This window comes from Salmo salar, chromosome ssa29, assembly GCF_905237065.1.
Source record: "Salmo salar chromosome ssa29, Ssal_v3.1, whole genome shotgun sequence".
NCBI lineage: Eukaryota > Metazoa > Chordata > Actinopteri > Salmoniformes > Salmonidae > Salmo > Salmo salar.
In genome coordinates, this window is record NC_059470.1 from 27,918,604 (window position 1) to 27,935,843 (window position 17,240).

At 49.4% G+C, this 17,240-nt stretch overlaps 1 protein-coding gene across 3 annotated transcripts in view; it reads right to left on the minus strand.

Moving 5' to 3' along the window:
• LOC106590521 (bromodomain-containing protein 4) overlaps positions 1-17,240 on the minus strand; it is an 80,374-nt gene that overhangs the window by 12,185 nt on the left and 50,949 nt on the right. For 2 of the 3 annotated variants that reach the window (XM_045710844.1, XM_045710845.1), the window contains exons 4-6: positions 5,204-5,275; positions 4,815-5,025; positions 3,576-4,688 (exon numbers count right to left, since the gene is read on the minus strand). In XM_045710844.1, coding sequence (XP_045566800.1) covers positions 3,576-4,688; positions 4,815-5,025; positions 5,204-5,275 — 1,396 coding nt within the window. The remainder of the gene's footprint in view (positions 1-3,575; positions 4,689-4,814; positions 5,026-5,203; positions 5,276-17,240) is intronic. The other variant, XM_045710846.1, reaches the window with a different exon arrangement.

The window sequence follows — 17,240 nt, forward strand, 5'->3', positions numbered from 1 at the left end:
GGAAGACGGGGTGAGGGGGGAGAGAGGAGAGTGGAGGAGCACAACAGAGGAGGAAGACGGGGTGGAGGGGGGAGAGAGGAGGAGCAGGACTGAGGAGGAAGACGGGGTGGAGGGGGGGAGAGAGGAGGAGCAGGCCAGAGGAGGAAGACGGGGTGAGGGGGGGAGAGAGGAGAGTGGAGGAGCACGACAGAGGAGGAAGACGGGGTGGAGGGGGAGAGAGGAGGAGCAGGACAGAGGAGGAAGACGGGGAGGAGGGGGGAGAGAGGAGGAGCAGGACAGAGGAGGAAGACGGGGTGGAGGGGGGAGAGAGGAGGAGCAGGACAGAGGAGGAAGATGGGGTGGAGGGGGAGAGAGGAGGAGCAGGACAGAGGAGGAAGATGGGGTGGAGGGGGAGAGAGGAGGAGCAGGACAGAGGAGGAAGACGGGGTGGAGGGGGGAGAGAGGAGGAGAAGGACAGAGGAGGAAGATGGGGTGGAGGGGGAGAGAGGAGGAGCAGGACAGAGGAGGAAGACGGGGTGGAGGGGGGAGAGAGGAGGAGCAGGACAGAGGAGGAAGACGGGGTGGAGGGGGGGAGAGAGGAGGAGCAGGACAGAGGAGGAAGATGGGGTGGAGGGGGGGGGAGAGAGGAGGAGCAGGACAGAGGAGGAAGACGGGGTGGAGGGGGAGAGAGAGGAGAGTGGAGGAGCAGGACAGAGGAGGAAGACGGGGTGGAGGGGGGGAGAGAGGAGGAGCAGGACAGAGGAGGAAGACGGGGTGAGGGGGAGAGAGGAGAGTGGAGGAGCACAACAGAGGAGGAAGACGGGGTGGAGGGGGGAGAGAGGAGGAGCAGGACTGAGGAGGAAGACGGGGTGGAGGGGGGAGAGAGGAGGAGCAGGACAGAGGAGGAAGACGGGGTGGAGGGGGGAGAGAGGAGGAGCAGGACAGAGGAGGAAGACGGGGTGGAGGGGAGAGAGAGGAGAGTGGAGGAGCAGGACAGAGGAGGAAGATGAGAGGAGGGGGAAGAGAGGAGGAGCAGGACAGAGGAGGAAGATGGGGTGGAGGGGGAGAGAGGAGGAGCAGGACAGAGGAGGAAGACGGGGTGGGGGGGGGAGAGAGGAGGAGCAGGACAGAGGAGGAAGACGGGGTGGAGGGGGGGAGAGAGGAGAGTGGAGGAGCAGGACAGAGGAGGAAGACGGGGTGGAGGGGGGAGAGAGGAGGAGCAGGACAGAGGAGGAAGATGGGGTGGAGGGGGGAGAGAGGAGGAGCAGGACAGAGGAGGAAGACGGGGTGAGGGGGAGAGAGGAGAGTGGAGGAGCACGACAGAGGAGGAAGACGGGGTGGAGGGGGGGAGAGAGGAGGAGCAGGACAGAGGAGGAAGACGGGGTGAGGGGGGGAGAGAGGAGAGAGGAGGAGCACGACAGAGGAGGAAGACGGGGTGGAGGGGGAGAGAGGAGGAGCAGGACAGAGGAGGAAGACGGGGAGGAGGGGGAGAGAGGAGGAGCAGGACAGAGGAGGAAGACGGGGAGGAGGGGGGAGAGAGGAGGAGCAGGACAGAGGAGGAAGACGGGGAGGAGGGGGGAGAGAGGAGGAGCAGGACAGAGGAGGAAGACGGGGAGGAGGGGGGGAGAGAGGAGGAGCAGGACAGAGGAGGAAGACGGGGAGGAGGGGGGGAGAGAGGAGGAGCAGGACAGAGGAGGAAGACGGGGAGGAGGGGGGAGAGAGGAGGAACAGGACAGAGGAGGAAGACGGGGTGGAGGGGAGAGAGAGGAGAGTGGAGGAGCAGGACAGAGGAGGAAGATGAGAGGAGGGGGAAGAGAGGAGGAGCAGGACAGAGGAGGAAAACGGGGAAGGGGGAGAGAGGACAGAGTGGAGGAGCAGGACAGAGGAGGAAGACGGGGAGGAGGGGGAGAGAGGAGGAGCAGGACAGAGGAGGAAGACGGGGTGGGGGGGAGAGAGGAGGAGCAGGACAGAGGAGGAAGACGGGGTGGGGGCGGGGAGAGGAGGAGCAGGACAGAGGAGGAAGATGAGAGGAGGGGGAAGAGAGGAGGAGCAGGACAGAGGAGGAAAACGGGGAAGGGGAGAGAGGAGGAGCAGGACAAGAGGAGGAAGACGGGGTGGAGGGGAGAGAGGAGGAGCAGGACAGAGGAGGAAGACGGGGTGGAGGGGAGAGAGAGGAGAGTGGAGGAGCAGGACAGAGGAGGAAGATGAGAGGAGGGGGAAGAGAGGAGGAGCAGGACAGAGGAGGAAGTTGGGGTGGAGGGGGGAGAGAGGAGGAGCAGGACAGAGGAGGAAGACGGGGTGGGGGGGGAGAGAGGAGGAGCAGGACAGAGGAGGAAGACGGGGTGGAGGGGGGAGAGAGGAGGAGCAGGACAGAGGAGGAAGACGGGGTGGAGGGGGAGAGAGGAGGAGCAGGACAGAGGAGGAAGATGGGGTGGAGGGGGAGAGAGGAGGAGCAGGACAGAGGAGGAAGACGGGGTGAGGGGGGAGAGAGGAGAGTGGAGGAGCACGACAGAGGAGGAAGACGGGGTGGAGGGGGGGAGAGAGGAGGAGCAGGCCAGAGGAGGAAGACGGGGTGAGGGGGGAGAGAGGAGAGTGGAGGAGCACGACAGAGGAGGAAGACGGGGTGGAGGGGGGGAGAGAGGAGGAGCAGGACAGAGGAGGAAGACGGGGAGGAGGGGGGAGAGAGGAGGAGCAGGACAGAGGAGGAAGACGGGGAGGAGGGGGGAGAGAGGAGGAGCAGGACAGAGAAGGAAGACGGGGAGGAGGGGGGAGAGAGGAGGAGCAGGACAGAGGAGGAAGACGGGGAGGAGGGGGGAGAGAGGAGGAGCAGGACAGAGGAGGAAGACGGGGAGGAGGGGGGAGAGAGGAGGAGCAGGACAGAGGAGGAAGACGGGGAGGAGGGGGGAGAGAGGAGGAACAGGACAGAGGAGGAAAACGGGGTGGAGGGGAGAGAGAGGAGAGTGGAGGAGCAGGACAGAGGAGGAAGATGAGAGGAGGGGGAAGAGAGGAGGAGCAGGACAGAGGAGGAAAACGGGGAAGGGGGGAGAGAGGACAGAGTGGAGGAGCAGGACAGAGGAGGAAGACGGGGAGGAGGGGGAGAGAGGAGGAGCAGGACAGAGGAGGAAGACGGGGTGGGGGCGGGGAGAGGAGGAGCAGGACAGAGGAGGAAGATGAGAGGAGGGGGAAGAGAGGAGGAGCAGGACAGAGGAGGAAAACGGGGAAGGGGAGAGAGGAGGAGCAGGACAAGAGGAGGAAGACGGGGTGGAGGGGAGAGAGGAGGAGCAGGACAGAGGAGGAAGACGGGGTGGAGGGGAGAGAGAGGAGAGTGGAGGAGCAGGACAGAGGAGGAAGATGAGAGGAGGGGGAAGAGAGGAGGAGCAGGACAGAGGAGGAAAACGGGGAAGGGGGGAGAGAGGAGAGAGTGGAGGAGCAGGACAGAGGAGGAAGACGGGGTGGAGGGGGAAGAGAGGAGGAGCAGGACAGAGGAGGAAGACGAGGAAGGGGAGAGAGGAGGAAGAGTTGACAACACAAGTTAGTTTAAAGTTGAATTAATAGGCCAAGGCTAAAGGTAATGGTGGAGAGACGCTGGTACCTGCCTGATTGGTTGTCAGACTGATTGAACATGTTCTCACAGAGATCCTCTTGGTCCACGTGGGGGAGGTCTGGGGATTGCTCTATGGGACGGTCTGATGGTCTCTGGATGTTTATGGGGGGTTCTGAGGGAGGGTTCTGAGTAGCCGGGTCTGCATTGAGGTGTGGGTCTATTGTAGTCCCCTCCTCTCCTTTCATTGCATCTTTCTGTCCCCGCTCCTCCTCCTCTACTTCCATCCTCTGTCCCCGCTCCTCCTTCTCTACTTCCATCCTCTGTCCCCGCTCCTCCTCCTCTACTTCCATCCTCTCTCTCTGCTCCTCTCCCTCTATCGTCATCCTTTCCTGCCCCTTCTCTACTTCTGTCATCTCTCTCAGTGTCTCAAATCCTTTAACTCTCTCCATCCATTTTTCCTCTCCTCTAGTCCCCTCTCTCTCCTCTCCTCCCACCCTCTCTCCTCTCTTATCCACATTCCCTTTCTCCCCTCCTGTCACCTGTCTGTCTCCTCCCACCCTCTCTCTATTCCTCTGCTCTTCAATTCCCCCCATCTTTTCTTCCTCTCCTCCCACCCTCTCTCTCTTCTCCCTTACCCCCTGTCTCCCCACTTCTCCTTTTGGTTCAGTGTGTCTGGCCTGGGGTGAGTTGGCTTTGTGGATGGAGGAGGTGGGAGAGGGAGAGGCGTGTTCAGAAGTCCTCTGTGGTTGGGCATCGAGCTGAGGTGGTGGGGATTCAAGAACCAGGTGCTTTGATTGGACAGAACCTGGGGTGTGTGTGTTGGCAGCAGGCTGTAGTTGGCTGTGGCGGTGGGTGGAGCCAGCGGAAAGGGCAATGATTTGCAGCTGCCTTGATGCCGGCGGCAACCGATCAAAACAGGAAGTAGAACCCAAGGGGAGGGGACTAGAGCCTGAGCTGAGCTGTGATTGGCCTGGGGTGGTCTGTGTGGGTGGGGTTTGAGATGACAAACTGCTGGCTGGTCCAGTCCACTGTCTGCTGGGCAGGGCCTGTCCAGCAGCGGCGATTGGTTGCAGGGCCGGGCTGTGTCTCGGGGGCACCACCCTGTGGCCATTTGGAGAATGAAGTCTGGGTCTCAGAGGGACAGAACGCACAGAAGAGTAGAGAGCTGGAGAGAAGAGAAAAAGAGAGAGTAAGAAAAAAGAGAGTGAATGAATGGTTTTACTGGACATACTATAAATCACATGTCATTCCTCCTGAACATTCTACTCATTATCACATGTTTATGACTCACTTGGAGGTGGGACTGAGAGGTGCCGGGTGGGTGTGGTCTGCCTGTCTGTTACCATGGCACTGGGCTGGGGACGTGGCCGGAGAGGGGGAAAAAGGGGTGTACGGGGACGAGAGATAGGAGAGGGGGAGGAGGAAGAGGGAGGTTTGAGACGTAAAGAAGGGGGGATTGTGAGAGTTCCAGGAGCAGAGGGGTGCAGGGTTAGACTCTGGAGCTATGGGGGAGGGAGGGAGAGAGAGAGGGAGAGGGGAGGGAAATAAATAAGGAGGGAGAGAGTGGGGATTGAGAGGGAGTTTAGTTAAACTTGTGAGACAATCACAATCTTCAGTGGTCTCTCATATACCTAACACACACCTAACACACACCTAACACACACATTCTGAACTGCTCACCTGAGCGGAGGCAGGGCAAGAGGAAGAGGAGGAAGAGGAAGGGACAGGCCGTACTGTAGAGGTGAAAATCAGCTAAGAATGAGAGAGCAATAGATACAAAGAGAGAGGGAGAGAGAGAGAAATAGAGCGAGAGAGAGAATGGAGAGAGAGAGAGAAAGAGAGAGAGTGAGAGAGAGAAAGAGAGAGCGAGAGAGAGGGGGGAGCGTAATCTTGAACTGGGGAATCTTGAAAAAGGCCAGTCTGAGGGTTCAGCTTCAGGAGTTTGAAGTTGGTAGATGTAGAGCTGACAGGTGTTGGTGTGTGTGTTGTTACTATCAGTTGGTAGATGTAGAGCTGATAGGTGTTGGTGTGTGTGTTGTTACTATCAGTTGGTAGATGTAGAGCTGACAGGTGTTGGTGTGTGTGTTGTTACTATCAGTTGGTAGATGTAGAGCTGACAGGTGTTGGTGTGTGTGTTGTTACTATCAGTTGGTAGATGTAGAGCTGACAGGTGTTGGTGTGTGTGTTGTTACTATCAGTTTGTAGATGTAGAGCTGACAGGTGTTGGTGTGTGTGTTGTTACTATCAGTTGGTAGATGTAGAGCTGACAGGTGTTGGTGTGTGTGTTGTTACACACTATCAGTTGGTAGATGTAGAGCTGACAGGTGTTGGTGTGTGTGTTGTTACTATCAGTTGGTAGATGTAGAGCTGACAGGTGTGGTGTGTGTGTGTTGTTACTATCAGTTGGTAGATGTAGAGCTGACAGGTGTTGGTGTGTGTGTTGTTACTATCAGTTGGTAGATGTAGAGCTGACAGGTGTTGGTGTGTGTGTTGTTACACACTATCAGTTGGTAGATGTAGAGCTGACAGGTGTTGGTGTGTGTGTTGTTACTATCAGTTGGTAGATGTAGAGCTGACAGGTGTTGGTGTGTGTGTTGTTACTATCAGTTGGTAGATGTAGAGCTGACAGGTGTTGGTGTGTGTGTTGTTACTATCAGTTGGTAGATGTAGAGCTGACAGGTGTTGGTGTGTGTGTTGTTACTATCAGTTGGTAGATGTAGAGCTGACAGGTGTTGGTGTGTGTGTTGTTACTATCAGTTGGTAGATGTAGAGCTGACAGGTGTTGGTGTGTGTGTTGTTAACACTATCAGTTGGTAGATGTAGAGCTGACAGGTGTTGGTGTGTGTGTTGTTACCACTATCAGTTGGTAGATGTAGAGCCGACAGGTGTTGGTGTGTGTGTTGTTACTATCAGTTGGTAGATGTAGAGCTGACAGGTGTTGGTGTGTGTGTTGTTACTATCAGTTGGTAGATGTAGAGCTGACAGGTGTTGGTGTGTGTGTTGTTACACTATCAGTTGGTAGATGTAGAGCTGACAGGTGTTGGTGTGTGTGTTGTTACCACTATCAGTTGGTAGATGTAGAGCTGACAGGTGTTGGTGTGTGTGTTGTTACTATCAGTTGGTAGATGTAGAGCTGACAGGTGTTGGTGTGTGTGTTGTTACTATCAGTTGGTAGATGTAGAGCTGACAGGTGTTGGTGTGTGTGTTGTTACTATCAGTTGGTAGATGTAGAGCTGACAGGTGTTGGTGTGTGTGTTGTTACTATCAGTTGGTAGATGTAGAGCTGACAGGTGTTGGTGTGTGTGTTGTTACTATCAGTTGGTAGATGTAGAGCTGACAGGTGTTGGTGTGTGTGTTGTTACTATCAGTTGGTAGATGTAGAGCTGACAGGTGTTGGTGTGTGTGTTGTTACACACTATCAGTTGGTAGATGTAGAGCTGACAGGTGTTGGTGTGTGTGTTGTTACACACTATCAGTTGGTAGATGTAGAGCTGACAGGTGTTGGTGTGTGTGTTGTTACTATCAGTTGGTAGATGTAGAGCTGACAGGTGTTGGTGTGTGTGTTGTTACTATCAGTTGGTAGATGTAGAGCTGACAGGTGTTGGTGTGTGTGTTGTTACTATCAGTTGGTAGATGTAGAGCTGACAGGTGTTGGTGTGTGTGTTGTTACTATCAGTTGGTAGATGTAGAGCTGACAGGTGTTGGTGTGTGTGTTGTTACTATCAGTTGGTAGATGTAGAGCTGACAGGTGTTGGTGTGTGTGTTGTTACTATCAGTTGGTAGAAGTAGAGCTGACAGGTGTTGGTGTGTGTGTTGTTACACACTATCAGTTGGTAGATGTAGAGCTGACAGGTGTGGTGTGTGTGTGTTGTTACTATCAGTTGGTAGAAGTAGAGCTGACAGGTGTTGGTGTGTGTGTTGTTACTATCAGTTGGTAGATGTAGAGCTGACAGGTGTTGGTGTGTGTGTTGTTACTATCAGTTGGTAGAAGTAGAGCTGACAGGTGTTGGTGTGTGTGTTGTTACTATCAGTTGGTAGATGTAGAGCTGACAGGTGTTGGTGTGTGTGTTGTTACTATCAGTTGGTAGATGTAGAGCTGACAGGTGTTGGTGTGTGTGTTGTTACTATCAGTTGGTAGATGTAGAGCTGACAGGTGTTGGTGTGTGTGTTGTTACTATCAGTTGGTAGATGTAGAGCTGACAGGTGTTGGTGTGTGTGTTGTTACACACTATCAGTTGGTAGATGTAGAGCTGACAGGTGTTGGTGTGTGTGTTGTTACTATCAGTTGGTAGATGTAGAGCTGACAGGTGTTGGTGTGTGTGTTGTTACACACTATCAGTTGGTAGATGTAGAGCTGACAGGTGTTGGTGTGTGTGTTGTTACTATCAGTTGGTAGAAGTAGAGCTGACAGGTGTTGGTGTGTGTGTTGTTACACACTATCAGTTGGTAGATGTAGAGCTGACAGGTGTTGGTGTGTGTGTTGTTACACACTATCAGTTGGTAGAAGTAGAGCTGACAGGTGTTGGTGTGTGTGTTGTTACTATCAGTTGGTAGATGTAGAGCTGACAGGTGTTGGTGTGTGTGTTGTTACTATCAGTTGGTAGAAGTAGAGCTGACAGGTGTTGGTGTGTGTGTTGTTACACACTATCAGTTGGTAGATGTAGAGCTGACAGGTGTTGGTGTGTGTGTTGTTACACACTATCAGTTGGTAGAAGTAGAGCTGACAGGTGTTGGTGTGTGTGTTGTTACACACTATCAGTTGGTAGATGTAGAGCTGACAGGTGTTGGTGTGTGTGTTGTTACTATCAGTTGGTAGAAGTAGAGCTGACAGGTGTTGGTGTGTGTGTTGTTACACACTATAAGTTGGTAGAAGTAGAGCTGACAGGTGTTGGTGTGTGTGTTGTTACTATCAGTTGGTAGAAGTAGAGCTGACAGGTGTTGGTGTGTGAGTGTTGTTACACACTATCAGTTGGTAGATGTAGAGCTGACAGGTGTTGGTGTGTGTGTTGTTACACACTATCAGTTGGTAGATGTAGAGCTGACAGGTGTTGGTGTGTGTGTGTTGTTACACACTATCAGTTGGTAGATGTAGAGCTGACAGGTGTTGGTGTGTGTGTTGTTACTATCAGTTGGTAGATGTAGAGCTGACAGGTGTTGGTGTGTGTGTTGTTACTATCAGTTGGTAGAAGTAGAGCTGACAGGTGTTGGTGTGTGTGTGTTGTTACTATCAGTTGGTAGATGTAGAGCTGACAGGTGTTGGTGTGTGTGTTGTTACTATCAGTTGGTAGATGTAGAGCTGACAGGTGTTGGTGTGTGTGTTGTTACTATCAGTTGGTAGATGTAGAGCTGACAGGTGTTGGTGTGTGTGTTGTTACACACTATCAGTTGGTAGAAGTAGAGCTGACAGGTGTTGGTGTGTGTGTTGTTACTATCAGTTGGTAGAAGTAGAGCTGACAGGTGTTGGTGTGTGTGTTGTTACACACTATCAGTTGGTAGATGTAGAGCTGACAGGTGTTGGTGTGTGTGTTGTTACTATCAGTTGGTAGAAGTAGAGCTGACAGGTGTTGGTGTGTGTGTTGTTACTATCAGTTGGTAGATGTAGAGCTGACAGGTGTTGGTGTGTGTGTTGTTACTATCAGTTGGTAGAAGTAGAGCTGACAGGTGTTGGTGTGTGTGTTGTTACTATCAGTTGGTAGATGTAGAGCTGACAGGTGTTGGTGTGTGTGTTGTTACTATCAGTTGGTAGATGTAGAGCTGACAGGTGTTGGTGTGTGTGTTGTTACACACTATCAGTTGGTAGATGTAGAGCTGACAGGTGTTGGTGTGTGTGTTGTTACACACTATCAGTTGGTAGAAGTAGAGCTGACAGGTGTTGGTGTGTGTGTTGTTACACACTATCAGTTGGTAGAAGTAGAGCTGACAGGTGTTGGTGTGTGTGTTGTTACTATCAGTTGGTAGATGTAGAGCTGACAGGTGTTGGTGTGTGTGTTGTTACTATCAGTTGGTAGAAGTAGAGCTGACAGGTGTTGGTGTGTGTGTTGTTACACACTATCAGTTGGTAGAAGTAGAGCTGACAGGTGTGGTGTGTGTGTTGTTACACACTATCAGTTGGTAGATGTAGAGCTGACAGGTGTTGGTGTGTGTGTTGTTACTATCAGTTGGTAGATGTAGAGCTGACAGGTGTTGGTGTGTGTGTTGTTACACACTATCAGTTGGTAGATGTAGAGCTGACAGGTGTTGGTGTGTGTGTTGTTACTATCAGTTGGTAGAAGTAGAGCTGACAGGTGTTGGTGTGTGTGTTGTTACACACTATCAGTTGGTAGATGTAGAGCTGACAGGTGTGGTGTGTGTGTTGTTACTATCAGTTGGTAGATGTAGAGCTGACAGGTGTTGGTGTGTGTGTTGTTACTATCAGTTGGTAGATGTAGAGCTGACAGGTCTGGTGTGTGTGTTGTTACTATCAGTTGGTAGATGTAGAGCTGACAGGTGTTGGTGTGTGTGTTGTTACTATCAGTTGGTAGAAGTAGAGCTGACAGGTGTTGGTGTGTGTGTTGTTACACACTATAAGTTGGTAGATGTAGAGCTGACAGGTGTGGTGTGTGTGTTGTTACACACTATCAGTTGGTAGATGTAGAGCTGACAGGTGTTGGTGTGTGTGTTGTTACTATCAGTTGGTAGATGTAGAGCTGACAGGTGTTGGTGTGTGTGTTGTTACACACTATCAGTTGGTAGATGTAGAGCTGACAGGTGTTGGTGTGTGTGTTGTTACTATCAGTTGGTAGAAGTAGAGCTGACAGGTGTTGGTGTGTGTGTTGTTACACACTATCAGTTGGTAGATGTAGAGCTGACAGGTGTGGTGTGTGTGTTGTTACTATCAGTTGGTAGATGTAGAGCTGACAGGTGTTGGTGTGTGTGTTGTTACTATCAGTTGGTAGAAGTAGAGCTGACAGGTGTGGTGTGTGTGTTGTTACTATCAGTTGGTAGATGTAGAGCTGACAGGTGTTGGTGTGTGTGTTGTTACACACTATCAGTTGGTAGATGTAGAGCTGACAGGTGTTGGTGTGTGTGTTGTTACTATCAGTTGGTAGATGTAGAGCTGACAGGTGTTGGTGTGTGTGTTGTTACTATCAGTTGGTAGATGTAGAGCTGACAGGTGTTGGTGTGTGTGTTGTTACTATCAGTTGGTAGATGTAGAGCTGACAGGTGTTGGTGTGTGTGTTGTTACACACTATCAGTTGGTAGATGTAGAGCTGACAGGTGTTGGTGTGTGTGTTGTTACACACTATCAGTTGGTAGATGTAGAGCTGACAGGTGTTGGTGTGTGTGTTGTTACTATCAGTTGGTAGATGTAGAGCTGACAGGTGTTGGTGTGTGTGTTGTTACACACTATCAGTTGGTAGATGTAGAGCTGACAGGTGTTGGTGTGTGTGTTGTTACTATCAGTTGGTAGATGTAGAGCTGACAGGTGTTGGTGTGTGTGTTGTTACACACTATCAGTTGGTAGATGTAGAGCTGACAGGTGTTGGTGTGTGTGTTGTTACTATCAGTTGGTAGATGTAGAGCTGACAGGTGTTGGTGTGTGTGTTGTTACTATCAGTTGGTAGATGTAGAGCTGACAGGTGTTGGTGTGTGTGTTGTTACACTATCAGTTGGTAGATGTAGAGCTGACAGGTGTTGGTGTGTGTGTTGTTACTATCAGTTGGTAGATGTAGAGCTGACAGGTGTTGGTGTGTGTGTTGTTACTATCAGTTGGTAGATGTAGAGCTGACAGGTGTTGGTGTGTGTGTTGTTACACACTATCAGTTGGTAGATGTAGAGCTGACAGGTGTTGGTGTGTGTGTTGTTACACACTATCAGTTGGTAGATGTAGAGCTGACAGGTGTTGGTGTGTGTGTTGTTACACACTATCAGTTGGTAGATGTAGAGCTGACAGGTGTTGGTGTGTGTGTTGTTACTATCAGTTGGTAGATGTAGAGCTGACAGGTGTTGGTGTGTGTGTTGTTACTATCAGTTGGTAGAAGTAGAGCTGACAGGTGTTGGTGTGTGTGTTGTTACACACTATCAGTTGGTAGATGTAGAGCTGACAGGTGTTGGTGTGTGTGTTGTTACACACTATCAGTTGGTAGATGTAGAGCTGACAGGTGTTGGTGTGTGTGTTGTTACTATCAGTTGGTAGATGTAGAGCTGACAGGTGTTGGTGTGTGTGTTGTTACACACTATCAGTTGGTAGATGTAGAGCTGACAGGTGTTGGTGTGTGTGTTGTTACACTATCAGTTGGTAGAAGTAGAGCTGACAGGTGTTGGTGTGTGTGTTGTTACACACTATCAGTTGGTAGATGTAGAGCTGACAGGTGTTGGTGTGTGTGTTGTTCACACTATCAGTTGGTAGATGTAGAGCTGACAGGTGTTGGTGTGTGTGTTGTTACTATCAGTTGGTAGATGTAGAGCTGACAGGTGCTGGTGTGTGTGTTGTTACACACTATCAGTTGGTAGATGTAGAGCTGACAGGTGTTGGTGTGTGTGTTGTTACTATCAGTTGGTAGATGTAGAGCTGACAGGTGTTGGTGTGTGTGTTGTTACACACTATAAGTTGGTAGATGTAGAGCTGACAGGTGTTGGTGTGTGTGTTGTTACACACTATCAGTTGGTAGATGTAGAGCTGACAGGTGTTGGTGTGTGTGTTGTTACTATCAGTTGGTAGATGTAGAGCTGACAGGTGTTGGTGTGTGTGTTGTTACACACTATCAGTTGGTAGATGTAGAGCTGACAGGTGTTGGTGTGTGTGTTGTTACTATCAGTTGGTAGATGTAGAGCTGACAGGTGTTGGTGTGTGTGTTGTTACTATCAGTTGGTAGATGTAGAGCTGACAGGTGTTGGTGTGTGTGTTGTTACTATCAGTTGGTAGATGTAGAGCTGACAGGTGTTGGTGTGTGTGTTGTTACACACTATCAGTTGGTAGATGTAGAGCTGACAGGTGTTGGTGTGTGTGTTGTTACTATCAGTTGGTAGATGTAGAGCTGACAGGTGTTGGTGTGTGTGTTGTTACACACTATCAGTTGGTAGATGTAGAGCTGACAGGTGTTGGTGTGTGTGTTGTTACTATCAGTTGGTAGATGTAGAGCTGACAGGTGTTGGTGTGTGTGTTGTTCACTATCAGTTGGTAGATGTAGAGCTGACAGGTGTTGGTGTGTGTGTTGTTACTATCAGTTGGTAGATGTAGAGCTGACAGGTGTTGGTGTGTGTGTTGTTACACACTATCAGTTGGTAGATGTAGAGCTGACAGGTGTTGGTGTGTGTGTTGTTACACACTATCAGTTGGTAGATGTAGAGCTGACAGGTGTTGGTGTGTGTGTTGTTACTATCAGTTGGTAGATGTAGAGCTGACAGGTGTTGGTGTGTGTGTTGTTCACTATCAGTTGGTAGATGTAGAGCTGACAGGTGTTGGTGTGTGTGTTGTTACACACTATCAGTTGGTAGATGTAGAGCTGACAGGTGTTGGTGTGTGTGTTGTTACAACTATCAGTTGGTAGATGTAGAGCTGACAGGTGTTGGTGTGTGTGTTGTTACACTATCAGTTGGTAGATGTAGAGCTGACAGGTGTTGGTGTGTGTGTTGTTACACACTATCAGTTGGTAGATGTAGAGCTGACAGGTGTTGGTGTGTGTGTTGTTCACTATCAGTTGGTAGAAGTAGAGCTGACAGGTGTTGGTGTGTGTGTTGTTACACACTATCAGTTGGTAGAAGTAGAGCTGACAGGTGTGGTGTGTGTGTTGTTACACACTATCAGTTGGTAGATGTAGAGCTGACAGGTGTTGGTGTGTGTGTTGTTCCACTATCAGTTGGTAGATGTAGAGCTGACAGGTGTTGGTGTGTGTGTTGTTACACACTATCAGTTGGTAGATGTAGAGCTGACAGGTGTTGGTGTGTGTGTTGTTACTATCAGTTGGTAGATGTAGAGCTGACAGGTGTTGGTGTGTGTGTTGTTACACACTATCAGTTGGTAGATGTAGAGCTGACAGGTGTGGTGTGTGTGTTGTTCACTATCAGTTGGTAGATGTAGAGCTGACAGGTGTTGGTGTGTGTGTTGTTCACTATCAGTTGGTAGATGTAGAGCTGACAGGTGCTGGTGTGTGTGTTGTTACTATCAGTTGGTAGATGTAGAGCTGACAGGTGTTGGTGTGTGTGTTGTTCACTATCAGTTGGTAGAAGTAGAGCTGACAGGTGTTGGTGTGTGTGTTGTTACACACTATAAGTTGGTAGATGTAGAGCTGACAGGTGTGGTGTGTGTGTTGTTACACACTATCAGTTGGTAGATGTAGAGCTGACAGGTGTTGGTGTGTGTGTTGTTACTATCAGTTGGTAGATGTAGAGCTGACAGGTGTTGGTGTGTGTGTTGTTACACACTATCAGTTGGTAGATGTAGAGCTGACAGGTGTTGGTGTGTGTGTTGTTACTATCAGTTGGTAGAAGTAGAGCTGACAGGTGTTGGTGTGTGTGTTGTTCACACTATCAGTTGGTAGATGTAGAGCTGACAGGTGTGGTGTGTGTGTTGTTACTATCAGTTGGTAGATGTAGAGCTGACAGGTGTTGGTGTGTGTGTTGTTACACACTATCAGTTGGTAGATGTAGAGCTGACAGGTGTTGGTGTGTGTGTTGTTACTATCAGTTGGTAGAAGTAGAGCTGACAGGTGATGGTGTGTGTGTTGTTACACACTATCAGTTGGTAGATGTAGAGCTGACAGGTGTTGGTGTGTGTGTTGTTACTATCAGTTGGTAGATGTAGAGCTGACAGGTGTTGGTGTGTGTGTTGTTACACACTATCAGTTGGTAGATGTAGAGCTGACAGGTGTTGGTGTGTGTGTTGTTACTATCAGTTGGTAGATGTAGAGCTGACAGGTGTTGGTGTGTGTGTTGTTCACTATCAGTTGGTAGATGTAGAGCTGACAGGTGTTGGTGTGTGTGTTGTTACACACTATCAGTTGGTAGATGTAGAGCTGACAGGTGTTGGTGTGTGTGTTGTTACTATCAGTTGGTAGATGTAGAGCTGACAGGTGTTGGTGTGTGTGTTGTTACTATCAGTTGGTAGATGTAGAGCTGACAGGTGTTGGTGTGTGTGTTGTTACTATCAGTTGGTAGATGTAGAGCTGACAGGTGTTGGTGTGTGTGTTGTTCACTATCAGTTGGTAGATGTAGAGCTGACAGGTGTTGGTGTGTGTGTTGTTACACACTATCAGTTGGTAGATGTAGAGCTGACAGGTGTTGGTGTGTGTGTTGTTACTATCAGTTGGTAGATGTAGAGCTGACAGGTGTTGGTGTGTGTGTTGTTCACTATCAGTTGGTAGATGTAGAGCTGACAGGTGTTGGTGTGTGTGTTGTTACACACTATCAGTTGGTAGATGTAGAGCTGACAGGTGTTGGTGTGTGTGTTGTTACACACTATCAGTTGGTAGATGTAGAGCTGACAGGTGTTGGTGTGTGTGTTGTTACACACTATCAGTTGGTAGATGTAGAGCTGACAGGTGTTGGTGTGTGTGTTGTTACACACTATCAGTTGGTAGATGTAGAGCTGACAGGTGTTGGTGTGTGTGTTGTTACACACTATCAGTTGGTAGATGTAGAGCTGACAGGTGTTGGTGTGTGTGTGTTGTTACACTATCAGTTGGTAGAAGTAGAGCTGACAGGTGTTGGTGTGTGTGTTGTTACTATCAGTTGGTAGAAGTAGAGCTGACAGGTGTTGGTGTGTGTGTTGTTACTATCAGTTGGTAGAAGTAGAGCTGACAGGTGTTGGTGTGTGTGTTGTTACACACTATCAGTTGGTAGATGTAGAGCTGACAGGTGTTGGTGTGTGTGTTGTTCACTATCAGTTGGTAGAAGTAGAGCTGACAGGTGTTGGTGTGTGTGTTGTTACACACTATCAGTTGGTAGATGTAGAGCTGACAGGTGTTGGTGTGTGTGTTGTTACTATCAGTTGGTAGATGTAGAGCTGACAGGTGTTGGTGTGTGTGTTGTTACACACTATCAGTTGGTAGATGTAGAGCTGACAGGTGTTGGTGTGTGTGTTGTTACTATCAGTTGGTAGATGTAGAGCTGACAGGTGTTGGTGTGTGTGTTGTTACTATCAGTTGGTAGAAGTAGAGCTGACAGGTGTTGGTGTGTGTGTTGTTACACACTATCAGTTGGTAGATGTAGAGCTGACAGGTGTTGGTGTGTGTGTTGTTACACACTATCAGTTGGTAGATGTAGAGCTGACAGGTGTTGGTGTGTGTGTTGTTACACACTATCAGTTGGTAGATGTAGAGCTGACAGGTGTTGGTGTGTGTGTTGTTACACTATCAGTTGGTAGATGTAGAGCTGACAGGTGTTGGTGTGTGTGTTGTTACTATCAGTTGGTAGAAGTAGAGCTGACAGGTGTTGGTGTGTGTGTTGTTACTATCAGTTGGTAGATGTAGAGCTGACAGGTGTTGGTGTGTGTGTTGTTACACACTATCAGTTGGTAGATGTAGAGCTGACAGGTGTTGGTGTGTGTGTTGTTACTATCAGTTGGTAGATGTAGAGCTGACAGGTGTTGGTGTGTGTGTTGTTACACACTATCAGTTGGTAGATGTAGAGCTGACAGGTGTTGGTGTGTGTGTTGTTACTATCAGTTGGTAGAAGTAGAGCTGACAGGTGTTGGTGTGTGTGTTGTTACACACTATCAGTTGGTAGATGTAGAGCTGACAGGTGTTGGTGTGTGTGTTGTTACTATCAGTTGGTAGATGTAGAGCTGACAGGTGTTGGTGTGTGTGTTGTTACTATCAGTTGGTAGAAGTAGAGCTGACAGGTGTTGGTGTGTGTGTTGTTACTATCAGTTGGTAGAAGTAGAGCTGACAGGTGTTGGTGTGTGTGTTGTTACACACTATCAGTTGGTAGATGTAGAGCTGACAGGTGTTGGTGTGTGTGTTGTTACTATCAGTTGGTAGATGTAGAGCTGACAGGTGTTGGTGTGTGTGTTGTTACACTATCAGTTGGTAGATGTAGAGCTGACAGGTGTTGGTGTGTGTGTTGTTACACACTATCAGTTGGTAGATGTAGAGCTGACAGGTGTTGGTGTGTGTGTTGTTACACACTATCAGTTGGTAGATGTAGAGCTGACAGGTGTTGGTGTGTGTGTTGTTACACACTATCAGTTGGTAGATGTAGAGCTGACAGGTGTTGGTGTGTGTGTTGTTACTATCAGTTGGTAGATGTAGAGCTGACAGGTGTTGGTGTGTGTGTTGTTACACACTATCAGTTGGTAGATGTAGAGCTGACAGGTGTTGGTGTGTGTGTTGTTACTATCAGTTGGTAGATGTAGAGCTGACAGGTGTTGGTGTGTGTGTTGTTACTATCAGTTGGTAGATGTAGAGCTGACAGGTGTTGGTGTGTGTGTTGTTACACACTATCAGTTGGTAGATGTAGAGCTGACAGGTGTTGGTGTGTGTGTTGTTACACACTATCAGTTGGTAGATGTAGAGCTGACAGGTGTTGGTGTGTGTGTTGTTACACACTATCAGTTGGTAGATGTAGAGCTGACAGGTGTTGGTGTGTGTGTGTTGTTACTATCAGTTGGTAGATGTAGAGCTGACAGGTGTTGGTGTGTGTGTTGTTACACTATCAGTTGGTAGAAGTAGAGCTGACAGGTGTTGGTGTGTGTGTTGTTACTATCAGTTGGTAGATGTAGAGCTGACAGGTGTTGGTG